Here is a 13,244-nt window from a genome sequence, read left to right as displayed (position 1 = left end):
TCTTTCTTTCTTTCTTTCTTTCTTTCTTTCTTTCTTTCTTTCTTTCTTTCTTTCTCTTCCTTCTTTCCTTCCTTCCGTCCTTCCTTCCTCTTTTTTTCTTTTTAGTAAGCTCTATACCCCAAGTGGGGCTTGAACTCATGACCCTGAGATCAAGAGTCACATGTGCTACTGACTGGGCCAGCCAGGCACCACTAGGAAAGGGTATTCCTTTTTTTTTTTTTTTAATATTTTATTTATTTATTTGACACAGAGAGAGAGAGCATAAGTAGGCAGAGCGGCAGGCAGAGGGAGAGGGAGAAGCAGGCTCCTCGCTGAGCAGAGAGCCTGATGCAGCGCTCAATCCCAGGACCCTGGGATCATGATCTGAGCCAAAGGCAGACACTTAACCGACTGAGCCACCCAGGCGCCCCAGGAAAGGGTATTAACAAATAAGGTGCTACAGACTCACGGACTGAATTGTATCACCCCAAAAGCCATATGTTGAAGCCCTAACCCCTAGTGTGACTGTATCTGGAGATAGGGCCTTAAGGAGGTCATTAAGGTTAAATGGGTCCTAATCCAATAGGACTGGTGTTCTTATCAGAAGAGGAAGAGATACCAGAGACCTCTCTCTCTCCACGTGTGCACAGAATAAAGGCAAATAGCAAGAAGGTGGCTGTGTGAAAGCCAGGCAGAGAGGCCCCGCCAGAAACTCTGGCGGTACCAACTCTGCTGGTACCTTGATCTTGGACATCCAGCCTCCAAAACTGTTAGAAAATAAATTTCTATTGTTGAAGCCACCCAGTCTATGGTGTTTTGTTATGGCAACCCAAGCTAATACATAGAGCACTTCTGGGATCTCAAACATGTATAAATATACATCTTTAGGGAAGGTAAGAATTCAACACAGACTGACAAGAATGGTAGGGAGTGGACACAGTGACATCTGTAAAATGGCTTTTTAAAAAGTTTTATTTCAAGAACTTTGTTTTTTACTCTTATTTCAAAAAAAGGTGGGTCAAAGTACAAAAAAAAAGTCAGTTGAGTAACAGCAGAGGTTTAGAAATCACAGCAGCGAAGCAATATACAGACGGCACAGACCAAACAACCCAATGTGTGCGATTCTGTTCAGGTTCTTTGCTTATTTTGTGTTTTCTCCCTCCTGTACAAAAGACATCAAAGCATGCCATGAGACCAGAAAAAGAAAAGAGTTTAACGAATGGTTACAAGAAATAGACTCTGTACAAGAGGAGGTCACGTTCCTTCCCCCGCCCCCCCCCCGCCCCCCATTCCGTCTCTTCTTGCTCTGCTTTAGGTGAGGTTATTCTGAAGACAGTTCACCTCCAAGTCAGCCTGGTCACCTTTACCACCCTCGAGCTTGGGTGACATGGAGTTCTGGATGTTAAATGACTCCTCCTCTTTCAGGCAGGACTTGAGAGCTTCCTGGATTTTGTGGGGAGCACTGGGATCATCCTGGAAGAGGGAAAAGGGTGAGGGAGGGGTGGGAAGGAGACAGCGGATAGAGGGGTCAAATAACCACCCCAGGCTTTTGAAGGAAGAAAGGAAGAAACTCTAAGAGTCGAATGAACCAAAGGGACTCCTTTGCAGCCGCTTTCTAGGAATGTCATCCTAAAAGCCACTGGCCAGATGGAGATGGACACCTCCAGCAGGTAACTGGATTACAAACGTCTTTAATGTAGGCCAGGGCAAGGCTTTCCCTCTGGCAGAGACGGCGGGCGGGGGGGGGGGGGGGGGGGGCGCGAAACGGTCCCTTTAACACGTGGTCTGGCCCCTCAAGAGTCTCACCAGCATGAGATCGGCCTGCCGGCCGCCTCCCAGGGCCTTCCCCCACATTGAGTTCTGCTCTCCCAGAACTGTACTGATCAGGGAACGCGTCTTGTGACGAGAGGCCAGACGTGTGTGTGCCCCTTACCGGCAGGAGTTTATCTACCAGAAAATGCTAACTTACAAAGGTGTTTCCTCAATCCAAGCCCAGGTGAGTCCCGCTGCCTCAACGGCCTGCTGTACTTGGCGTCCGACGATACTGGACAGTATTAAAACTGTCCAGTTTTACTGTACTGTACTGTTTTATTGTACACTCACTAGACTACAGTATAGTGTACACCTAACTTCTAAATGCACTGGGAAACCATACCTTTCCTTTGATTCACTTTATCTCGATGTTTATTAATTGTGGTGGTCTGGAATGGAACCCACACTATCTCGGAGATATGCCTGCATACCCATGTGAGTGTGATCGGGGGGGCCTCAGTTCTTTCTTAGGTGCGCCAAACAGCTCTTGTAAGTGCTTGGAGCTCGGCTGATCAAAGACACGAGTGGCAAGAAGGGTAGAGAATGTTGGTATCTGACCAGCTAGCTCAGACCTTTCTTACTTTAACACTTCTGAAATCGAAGGGAATCATCCTGCTTCAGGAGCAGGGCCTTCTCTGTACAACCGTGGGGAGTTCTTGCCCATGCTGACTGCTACCAAGTCTGACCCATTACAGCACTAGGTCGGGGTAGTGACTGGTTGGAAAGAAAGCAGGGAATGGCTCCAGGCTTACACAGGACACTCCAGGTATTCAAAGGGACTGTGCATACAGAAATCACTGTCACCTCCCCCTGCCCCCCGCCTCACTTGGCACTTTTCCAGAAGACCAGCTTAAACCAAGCAGTACAGTAAAGCTTCAAAGACCTCAGGAATGATTTCCAGACCACAGGGGAACACATGCTCCCAGTTCCCAACACCACAAGAGCCAGAAGAAATGAACTTCATACGGTATTGAGACAGATTTCAGCCACTTGATATTTTCTATCGCTGCTGGAAGAGATTTAGAAAAAACTCCAATGACATAAATTTAGATGTAGTGAAATGGAAAGAGCTCCCTGACATATTAAGTATGTGTATGCACTCATGCACACACAGGCTGTATGGAGAGGGAAGTGGGATGAGGAAGAACTGCGCTTTTCATGCTGTGTACTTCTGTGTTGTTTGGGGAGAGACACTGGGCACGGAAGCTTGAGAGCTGGGCCTGTAAAGATCCCCGGCAGAACAGACTTTGGATCACAGCAAACCTGGAATAGGACAGGACGGCCTGTCCTTGTCAAGCCTCTTACAAAGATGGGACTCACTTTCATGCTGCTCAATACCACCTCCCCCCTCTAACACCCACCCCCAACCCGATATCACAGTCTTTGGGGCAAATAGGCAGCATGTGAGGAAGAGTAGATTTAGGGGTGCTTACAGACCTGGGCATCAAAGCTGTGATGCCATGAAGGTGGGGGCCCAAATTAAGCCTGGCTCATGGGATTTAGACAGATGAGAAAACAAACTTCTGGGCCAATAGGTGGGATAAGTATATTCTAAAAATAAGAACACAGGTATCCAAACAATGCTATCTGACAAGCTAAGTACTTCCAACAAATAGGACAGGTGAGGGAGTGTCTGAACCAAGATAGAGCCATCCTAATCCAAGCGTTTCCTCCAGAACTGGATCCTATTAAGTCTAGGGTTGCTGAATCCTCAGCAGAAGGCCCATCTGCCTTTGATTTGCCGGAAGTCCCGCATGGCAAGGGAGTTGGCCCTCCATCTGGCCTAAGTCCTGGGAACTGCTCTGTGTCCCCCTTCCGGGCACTTCCCCCCAGCCAAATGGGCAGCCTTCAGCCCAGTGTGGTGTGGGTTCAGGCCTGGAGCCCCACTTGTCCAGATACAAACCTCTGTCAGAAGGGGGCATGAAAGAAATAGAGCCTAGGAAGGAAGATTTAAATGGGGGCGAGGTGCAGAGAAGCACTAAGGGACACCATGGAGATGTCCTAGTAAGGAATAAACTGAAATCCTGGAAGGTCTGTCGAATCTCAGGAAGACCAAGTCGTATCCACAACATTCCGTGGACAGCACGGCTGTGAGAAGCAACAGGGCGGCTCTCAGCGTTTGCCCGTGGCTTTCAGGTGACTTGAGTCACTCCGTGCTTCCCATACACTAGCCAGTCCTCCTGGAAAGCTCGCCAGCCTCCACAGCACGGGCGGAGAACAGGCCTTCCCTTTCCTCCCGATGCTCCTTTCAGGGGCTGGCTGCCTCGCTGCACACACGCTTACCCGGCCACTGGCTCACCAGCTGCAGGGCCGGGCGAGGAGCAGCCCTGGGCCACTGCATGCGGGGAAGGAAGTGCCCCTGGTGCAGGCACCAGCCACGCTCCGTCCCCCGACACAGGCCCAAAGCAGCACCTTTTTTTTGGGTTGAAATCTTCTCAGAGTGTGGCTCGGAGAGATGACTGGAAATGGCTAGGAAAATGACCCACTCATCCTCCTTTACTTATGTAAAAGAAATAACCCCTCTATTAAGATAAGTAGAACTCTTGGGCGCCTGGGTGGCTCAGTCGGTTAAGCGACTGCCTTCGGCTCAGGTCATGATCCTGGAGTCCCAGGATCGAGTCCCGCATCGGGCTCCCTGCTCAGCGGGGAGTCTGCCTCTCTCTCTGACCCTCCCCCCTCTCATGCTCTCTATCTCATTCTCTCTCTCAAATAAATAAATAAAATCTTTAAAAAAAAAAAAAAAGATAAGTAGAACTCTCCAAAATTTTCGGAGCCATCAATACCACCAAGGACACTGGAGGGATGAGGGGAAGGGGCCGGGAGAGATACATGAGCAGGCTCGACTCGGATGCCCCTCGCCCCCTCTCCCAGCTCACCTGGAGATTTCCTGGCTTCCAACCCCCACCCGGGCTTGGGAAAGACTTTAAAAGAAAGACTTTAAAAAATTATCCTAAACTAACCTCTTTCATTTCTTCTTTAAAGTTAACCCCTTTGCTCCTCCTCCACCAGGCCAAGTTCTTCCCTGGGGTTTGCTGAACAAGGTCACATTTACTATTATTCTCTCTTTCCCCTTCTGGGGCTACACTGTCCCCAACTATCAAAGGAAAACAATGGTCTCAATCTGTGCTGTCCCACACGGTAGCACGAGCCGCTCCCCCTGAGCTCCACAGCCGCAGGCAGCTTGTGGCTGCTGGAGTGGACCGTGCGACACAGAGCATCTCCATGTCACAGAAGGCGCCACGGGGCGGCGCCGGCCCGGACTGTTGAGGCCTCTATGTGCCTCTGTGCGCTGCTGTTTCAAAGAACTTCTTCAAAATTTGCTCTCAGTCTTCACCGTGCCCATCTGGAGGGTCTGAGTTTAGCTCCCTCATCTGTGTATCAATGCATTTACCTTGCGGTATGGGGCTTGCATCCCGTGCCGAATTCCCGGGCTTGGATGGGACATGATCTGGAGCTTGGATGGTTTTGCTTTTTTTATGAAATTTTCTCTGACGGTACCCAGTACTTTACTGGTTAGTCTGGTCCAGAAAACACACCAGAAGGCCAGCATCTTTAGAAACTGGTCTATTGGGACCTTCTATTGAGTTTCAACTGATATTTATCCTCCCAAGAACAGAATTTACCCCTCGACTTATTATTCCACCAGTGTTTTGTGCCCTCCTTAGCTCTAACCAGTGTAAATATGCCTGCCAGTTTTTAGGGTCCTCAGACAGTGGAAAGGACACTGTTTTTCCAGCCATCCCAAAGAGCAACCACCATTCACTTAGGTGACCATCAGGACATTCCCTCACGACGGAAGCAGAATCTTTCTTCTCGATACAGAAAGTAGAAAGACACAGAGAAAGACAAATCAGACTTCTAAAGTCTAGATGAAGCTAAAAATCACGAGTCATCCTGGAAAAAAATCTGCGGTACTACCTATAACTGCTTGTCAAGGAAGTGACACACCATTCTGCCCCCAGTCCCACGTCACCACCCCAACTCGTCTCCCTAAGCTGACCTCCAGAGCTGGGAGGAGCGGCTCCAAGCTCTGAAATAGCCCAAAGACAAGGGCAGCAGCCGGCCGGGGCGTGCCTATGGACAAGGGGAGGCCTGGAGAAGACGAGCCACCTGACAGATAAGTTATCACAGAGAGCCAAGGTGCGGGCACGCAGAGTGGGGGAAGGAGGTACAGGGACTGTCGCAAAGTTTCCTTACGTTTGGGTGAGAGCCTTCAGCAATGGTGGAGAGGGAGAAGTTATCGTTGTGGAGCTCAGACGGGGTCCGGAATTTGCTGGTTGGGACAGAAGAGAGCAGGGGAAATGTGAGTGCAAGGATCATGGCAAAGCCTGACCAAGGCTTCACGGGTCAAACACTTATTTCATCAAACGCCACGGACCATAATAAGATGTGCCATTATTTGATGCACCGCGGAGAAAAAAACTTCTGCCATTTAAACCGGGATCCAATACTTTCTTATCACCTAGAATTTTTATTATATACTGGAAGTAGCTCATTGAGACTTTAGATAAAGGACTGACAACGCCATGTACAGCTCTGGCCAGGATCGTGCATGCCAGGCAATTACAACTACAGCATGACTGCCATCTGGCCAACAGTGATTATAAGATGCCAGCGATTGTGAGACACAATCCAATTTCAGAGACGTTAATATGTGGGGGGAAAGTGTGTATCTTAGAGTCAGTAAACCATAGCAGTATCCGTCAGGCATCGAGGACGTGTAGTGTTACCAGAGCGGTACCCGGGCTTGGGAAAGCAAGCAAGCATGCAGTGGGACATGAGGGTGACAGCCTCGGAGCTGAAGCGCCACGGGGGCCAGGCTCTGTGCAGAACACGTAGCCTGCTGACGGAGGAAGGCCTAGAACAAGGCCCTGTCTCTGGCCACCACTCTTGCTTGTCCAGTCCCCGGCAGGGGTTCCTTCTCTCCCCCGTCCTCCTCCTCAGCTACCCTGATAGGTGGTCGCACCCTGGCCCTCTCCTCCCCCTGCCACCGAGGGTCCTGGCTGATGCCCCACATGCACAGATACGGCCCCGCCTCAGTGCACAGGCACAATGAAGAGGCCCCCTCGGGGCCCGGGCGGTTAGCTGAAAGCTCCAGGCGGCCGTCAGCATCTGCCCAGGGCAGGCGTGTACCCAGCAAAGGAGCAACAGAGGGCGTTTTGTCCTTTTTCCCAGGACCCAGGGAAAGGGGGCAACAGGTCGACAAGGAGGTAGGGGCAGTTCTGCATAAATTGTCTCTTGGGCCCCAAGGAAGCTGAACTGCAACCTCCTGCTTTTGTGAGTCCCTGTGACACCTCAGAACATTCCTTACTTTGCTCAGGGGTAGAGTGATTCTCTCACAGTGTGTAAGACCACATCCAAGTGTTCAAGGCATGGACTTAAAGGGAAACGCGTGTGGATCCTCACATGCACACGGCAGTCACTCCTCCGCTAAGAGAGAAGCTGAAATGAGACTCTATTCCCATCTGGCCCTGAAAATCCACAGCCGAGGAAGTTGAGCCCAGGCCCCTCCACCCCCAAAACTCTACTTAGGGGAGGTAAAGAGGACCTTCCCTAAATTCCTTCTGTCTGGACCAAGGGTTGACAAGCTTGGAACGGCAATGTGTTGCCAAACCCCTTCTATTCAGCATCAGTGAGAAGGAGCCAGTACTGAGAGACAGCAGATCTGAGGGACTGGAGTGACTTCTCGTGAATTGTGAGTGAAATCCTCACCCTGGCCATGGGCGTCCAAGACCCAGGAAGCAGGTGCAGCCCGGGGCTGGAGGACTGAGCACAGTAACTTACATGGGGGACCACACCCAGGAGGGCGCTGGGTGCTTTCTCCTTAAGCGCCGTCGGGCCCGGGGTGGGGGGTGCTGGGGATGGTGCCAGAGAGCTGCCGTGTGCCACAGGGGCTTGGCCTCTGCCACAATGCCGGCACATTCTGTGCAGGAATGGCTAGATTTGGCTGAGTCTTTGGGATGGACAACACAGCTAGGGATGCAGAACAGGTGCCAGGAACCCTCGCGACCATAGCCCCGGATCAGACGGAGGGGTGCGGCCATGGGGGGGCTGGCTGACACAGACTCACTTGGTCCTACGCAGCTTGGTGTTCTCTGTCTTGAGCAGATAGAGCTTCTTGGCGAAGAACACCGTCATCATGAACAGCAGGAGCAGGACGAGGGCGGCGGAGCCGACGGCCACGCACATCACCTGGAAGTCGGTGATGATGGACTCGCAGCGCATCCCCTTGTGCCAGATGTAGTCCTGCGTGTTACACCTGGGGCAGCGACAGAGGGAGACTGAGGTGACGGGCATGCAATCACGGCCACAGCAAGGGCCTGGTCCCTAAGCCGCATACTCACCTCAGCAGCCTGTTCCTATGAGTGTCTAGAGGAACCGGGATGCGCCCAGTCTGTGCGGACCCCACACAGGAGATTCTGCGTACCCGCCCTACGCAGTGGGCAGGACAGCGCTGGGGTCCAGGAGATAAATGAGACAACCAGGGCGCCAAGAGATGGAGTGAACTGGTCACTCACGGGACTGTTCAGGGACCGCAGAGGGCGGGAACCCTGGTTTTCTACCTCGCAGCCTCAAGGAGGGCAATCACAGGATTCTCTCTGCTCCCCTTGCCCTTGGCTCTGGGTGAAAAACAAGATAATAGGACCTTTGGCCACAAAAGGAGGCAACCCACTCTACCCGGGAAAACCTATCCTGCTGCTCTGCCGTCCCGTCTAGTTCACAAAGCTACCCAGACACTGAAATAGAAGGAAGTGACAGACAAGGACGAACACAAAGATGGATGTATATTCTCCTCCTATCTCTGCAGCCCCCCAAATTCTGCCCCTAAAGCTTCCTGCCCTATTACCATAAGAACGGTCACGAAAGCACAGTGAGAATCAACCCTCTCGGTGGGTTTTAGTCCTTTTGTTGAGTGACTTTCTCTTGCCCTTGGGGACATTCCCAGGCTCCAACTCTTCCAATAACATTGCTGTTTCCATGGGAACCAGGCTGCTTCAAAGAGGAAAGATGTGGAAGGATACAGAGGCAGGCAAAGGAGGGAGGACATGAACCTCAGGGTGAGTGACAGACAAGAGAAAGGGGTCCAGAAAAGGGGAAATTATGCCTCGGAGAACTAGCTACTCCACACCCGGAACAGGGTGGGGAGGCATGACTAACAGGAAAGTCTTTCCTTTCCAAGGGACCCTCTGCAGTCCTGGGAGCCTATCTGTTTGAGGACGGTGGGGAAAGAAGCTCCCACTAGCCCATGGTTCTAGACAAGTTCTGCCATAGCTCTGCTCATTTCCCTGCAGTGGGTCAGGGTGACAGAGACAAAGGCGTGCTGCAGTCTGCAACTGAGGGCTCGGCAGTCTCCTGTGAGCGGAATGCAAAACAGTTTCTGAGCCACAGCCGAGCCTGGGCGTGCACAGCTGGAGGAGGGATCTCTGGGAGGGAGGCCCGAGTGTGCCCCCGGGAGGGAAGGTGAGCAAGGGGAACCGGTGGGGGGCCTTGCAGAAAAGCCCTCCGAGGTGGGACCCACTGGACGATCCCCGGTCAGCACAGCCATGCAGCTTACTGAGGACAAGGCTGCTTTTCCACTCGGGAGTCCCGAGAGCTCCAGGAGCTTCTGGGAACTTTTCTACCTCTCCAGAGGCAGCAAGGGCTCTCCATTTCAGGCGGCGATGGCAAGACTGCTTGGAAGGTGAAAAGTCAGGACTCCAATGGGATGAAAGATAATGATTTTGCACAGAGATCTCAGAGCTCCCAGGCTAAATCCCACTAACCATCACTATAGTCCCACTAACAAAGCTTGAGGAGCAAAATCACAGGGTTTCCACATATTTCTGGTAGCCCTTAACCAACTGGCAAGGTCTTGTTCCCATAATGTCTTGATGACAGTTTCTCCTGCAGTGACTGGACAACTCCAATCAGAAGTGTGTGGACGCATCCTATATGACTGACCCTAATCATTTCATGCTCATTCAAAGGAAAGAAGGAACTGGAAGTCAAGCTCTAATGCCGAAAGCACAACATTCACACTTTCTTATATTATTCTTCTATCGGAACATCAAGACCTACAGAATTTGAATTCTTCACATACCTCCAAAAAGACCAAGAAAAACAAACATCGGGAATGACACTTACAGAGACACCCAGATTACAGAAATGTTCCTCCTAGGACCAACGGAAACAAGTCCCAGAGGAATCTGGGGGTTCTACCCCACTTCTAGGGCCTGTAAAGGATGGAGACAAGCAAACTACCCAGATCACCCCTGACTTGGGATTCTTCCAGAATAAGCCAGTGAGCTCTCCAGCAGGTTAACTACCTTGCCATGAGGGCAGGTATATGATGTATTCCTGATGAGGCATGGTGGCTGCAGACAACGTCCTTAGAGACACTAAACTCTCTGGGTCTTTAAAACATTCTGCGCTGGGTAATCCCAAGGAGGACAAAAATCAAGGTAGAAAGGAAAAAGCCACTATCCAGGGGCAGCCTGGGTGGCTCAGTCCTTAAGCATCTGCCTTCGGCTCAGGTCATGTTCCCAGGGTCCTGGGATCGAGTCCTGCATCGGGCTCCCTACTCCGCGGGAAGCCTGCTTCTCCCTCTCCCACTCCCCCTGCTTGTGTTCCCTCTCTCGCTGTGTCTCTCTCTGTCAAATAAATAAATAAAATCTTAAAACACACACACACACACACACACCTCGTTACATTCAAGGGGCACCTGGCTGGCTCAGTCCTTAAGCATCTGCCTTCGGCTCAGGTCATGTTCCCAGGATCCTGGGATCGAGTCCTGCATCGGGCTCCCTGCTCAGCGGGGAGTCTGCTTCTCCCTCTCCCACTCCCCCTGCTTGTGTTCCCTCTCTTGCTGTGTCTCTGTCAAGTAAATAAAATCTTAAAAAAAAAAAAAAAAGCCACTACCCAAAGTTAAGGAACCCCACCACCTCTACTATGCCAGGAAAGATACTCTGCTTGACTTGACCTACTTGAGTGGCTGCTCTCAGGGTCTGCTCCCAACGAGAAGGTCCTCACTGTGACTCGTACCTGCCCTGCAGGTAGACGGGGTCTTCCTCCTGCCACATACGTGTCTCAGAGGCCTTCTCTCCTCCAGAGTAGGTTCATAAGCCTACTCTTTGTGCTAGTGTAGCGAGAACCCTCCAACAAGACCCCTCAAGCCAGTAAAGGCCGCTTTCCAAAACCCTTAGAGAAGTCCCTTCACTTTGCCTTTATAGTTTAGTGCTTTGGTAAAGGATACACACTTGGGGGAAATACAAAATCTTACTTCTGGGCAATCTGTCCTAGTGATGAGGTCACAGGAAGTACATTTAAGAAGGAATTCCCCACGGAAGATATTGCATGAACATCTCTTGACCTGGGAATCCCAGGATCCTCTTGGTTTGGGAAAGCACCACCTCTTGGAAGTTGTGCCCATCGTGTCCCCCTCTTTGCTGAGTCTGCCTCACATACACCCTTCAGTTCTTTTACAAGCCCCTGTGCACCTGCCTGCTACACCCTTACCTGCAGAAGGCCCCTATGTTCTCCACCAGGTAGCACTGGCCGCCATTGTGGCAGTAACTTGGGAAGAGGTCGCACACTGACCGGCAGGAGCCGTTATGCCGCACAAAGCCGCTGCGGCACTCAGTGCCATTCTCACTTGGGGCCAGGTCCCTGCCTGGCTCTCCCGGGCGGGGCCTGAGGGCGATGCTGCTGCCAGGGACCATCCCCAGAGTATGCTGTGGGGGGACAGCATGCCACCGACTGGTGGGCTGGCCAGTCCCGGGCCCCAGACCAGGCTTCTCAGTGGGCACCAGAAGGTCACTTTCATCTTCCAGGTCTCCACCTCCCACTGCATCCTTGTCATCCTCCTCTTCCTCCTCCTCTTCATCCAAGTCATCATAGAAGGATGTGGTGGGGTAGAAGTCAGATTCATCAAAGGGGGTGAAGTCATCGTATAAGTCAAGCAGGCTCCAGGAAGGGGTCTCTCCCCCAGTATCGGAGTGGTGCTCTGAGGTCCCTGGCGACCCCGGGAAGCTCCCCAGGTCCGCGCCACGGCCCTCACCATCCAATCCTTCGAAGTAGTCGATGTCAATTATATCTGATGCCGGCTGGGGCTCCAGTGTGCCCTGAAAGGGGAACGTGGGCTCTGGCCCATGCGGGTCATGTGTGCTGCCTCCCAGGTTCAGCCAAACCTCCAAGGGGCTCTCCTTGGGGAGTTCGGGGCCTGGGCTCAGCTTGTCGCCAGGAGTGGGGGAGGGTGGTCCGCTGGCCTCTGTAGCCTCGGGGGTGGCAGAGGGCATCGATGACTGTCCCAGGGCCTCCTCGGGAGCCGGGAGCGTGGCTGGAAGGGCCTGGGTGTCGCCGCTGCCGGCCTCTGCGGTCACTCCACCCAGGCCGAGGCTGTCGGCCTCCAGCCAGGCGGTGCCGGTCACCGCCGCGGACGCCTCCAGTGCCTCCTCTGGCCCGACCCCAGTGCCCACCACGGCCGGCTGGCCGCCAGGTGCAGTCCACGAGGTCTCATCCTCTCCAGCAGCTGGTGGGCCGGCCTTCTCCCGCGTGCCGTTGGCACGCGGCTTCCACTCCAGGACGCTCTTCACCTGCTCCTCGGCCTCGACGGCGCTGCCCGCCTCACGCGCTGTGGGCGGGAGGGAGAGGGCACGACGTCAAGGCCCCGCCCCCCGCCGCGGCTCGCTCTCCCAGCCTCCCCGCCCACCCGAAGACTCCGGGACAAGGTTTCCCAAGGCCACGCCCCCCGTCCCCCAAGGCGGGGAACACACCCGGCCCTGGGTTTCCCGCTCAGGCCCCGCCCCTCAGGCCTCAGGCCCCGCCCCCGACAGGGTCCGCAGTGTAACGGGGCGGCCCCCACCTTCGGCCCTAGGCGGAGGTTTAACCCTCAGGACTCCACCCCACCTCCAGACCCCGCCCTGAAGTCGCACCCTCAAGGCCCCGCCCCACCCCAGGCCCCGCCCTGAAGTCGCATCCTCATGGCCCCATCACCTCCAGGTCCCGCCCCGAAGTCTCACCCTTAGGCCCCGCCCACTCAGGCCCCTCCCCCAGCCGGCACCCCTGTCCGCACACCCCGGTCGGGGCCGCCCCCGACTTCTCGGCATCCCCCAAGTACCCCACCTCTTCGCGCGCCCCTTCCCCCGCCCCGGTCGCGGGCAAGGCGCTGCCCCGCCCCCTTGCCACAGATCGCGAACTCCGCCTGTACCCGAGGCCAGCGGGACCCTGGCCCAGGGTGAGGCGCGAGAGCCACTGGGGTCCCGGTCGCAGTCGGTACCTACCCGGCGCGGCCCCGGCAGCGAGGACCAGCGTGGCCCCCAGAAGCAGCAGCAGCAGCGGCGGCCCCCGGCCCGGGCCCCCGCCCCCAGCTCGGCCCATGGCGCGGCGCCCCGACCGCTGTCCGCGGTCTGCCCGGCTGGGTGCGCCCTCGGCTCGCCGGCCGCCGCGCCTCCCGCCCGCGCTGCGGCCGTCTCAGC

At 54.1% G+C, this 13,244-nt stretch overlaps 1 protein-coding gene across 2 annotated transcripts; it reads right to left on the bottom strand.

The window, feature by feature from the left end:
• Positions 1 to 867: 867 nt before the first annotated feature.
• CSPG5 (chondroitin sulfate proteoglycan 5) lies at positions 868 to 13,146 on the bottom strand. 2 transcript variants are annotated; one of them, XM_021687065.1, is made up of 5 exons: positions 13,050 to 13,146; positions 11,287 to 12,400; positions 7,862 to 8,050; positions 5,989 to 6,064; positions 868 to 1,452 (listed from the first exon to the last, which is right to left on the bottom strand). In XM_021687065.1, exons 1-5 carry the CDS (start codon positions 13,144 to 13,146, stop codon positions 1,291 to 1,293), a joined length of 1,638 nt encoding a protein of 545 aa, XP_021542740.1. In that variant the 3' UTR covers positions 868 to 1,290. The 2 variants fall into 2 exon arrangements, with proteins under 2 accessions (XP_021542740.1, XP_044773174.1); XM_044917239.1 differs by lacking the exon at positions 5,989 to 6,064 and having other exon boundaries at positions 1,401 to 1,452.
• Positions 13,147 to 13,244: the final 98 nt, after the last annotated feature.

This window comes from Neomonachus schauinslandi, chromosome 1 (assembly GCF_002201575.2).
Source record: "Neomonachus schauinslandi chromosome 1, ASM220157v2, whole genome shotgun sequence".
Taxonomy (NCBI): Eukaryota; Metazoa; Chordata; class Mammalia; order Carnivora; family Phocidae; genus Neomonachus; species Neomonachus schauinslandi.
This window is presented reverse-complemented; position numbering and strand designations above follow the sequence as displayed.

Coding starts and splice junctions, on each gene's coding strand:
- CSPG5 (XM_021687065.1), bottom strand. CDS start 13,146: ATGGGCCGAGCTGGGGGCGGGGGCCCGGGCCGGGGGCCGCCGCTGCTG. Junction 12,401..13,049: donor CGCTGCCGGGGCCGCGCCGG/GTAGGTACCGAC, acceptor TCCCGCCCACAG/CGCGTGAGGCGGGCAGCGCC. Junction 6,065..7,861: donor ACCAAGCTGCGTAGGACCAA/GTGAGTCTGTGT, acceptor TGTCCCAACCAG/CAAATTCCGGACCCCGTCTG.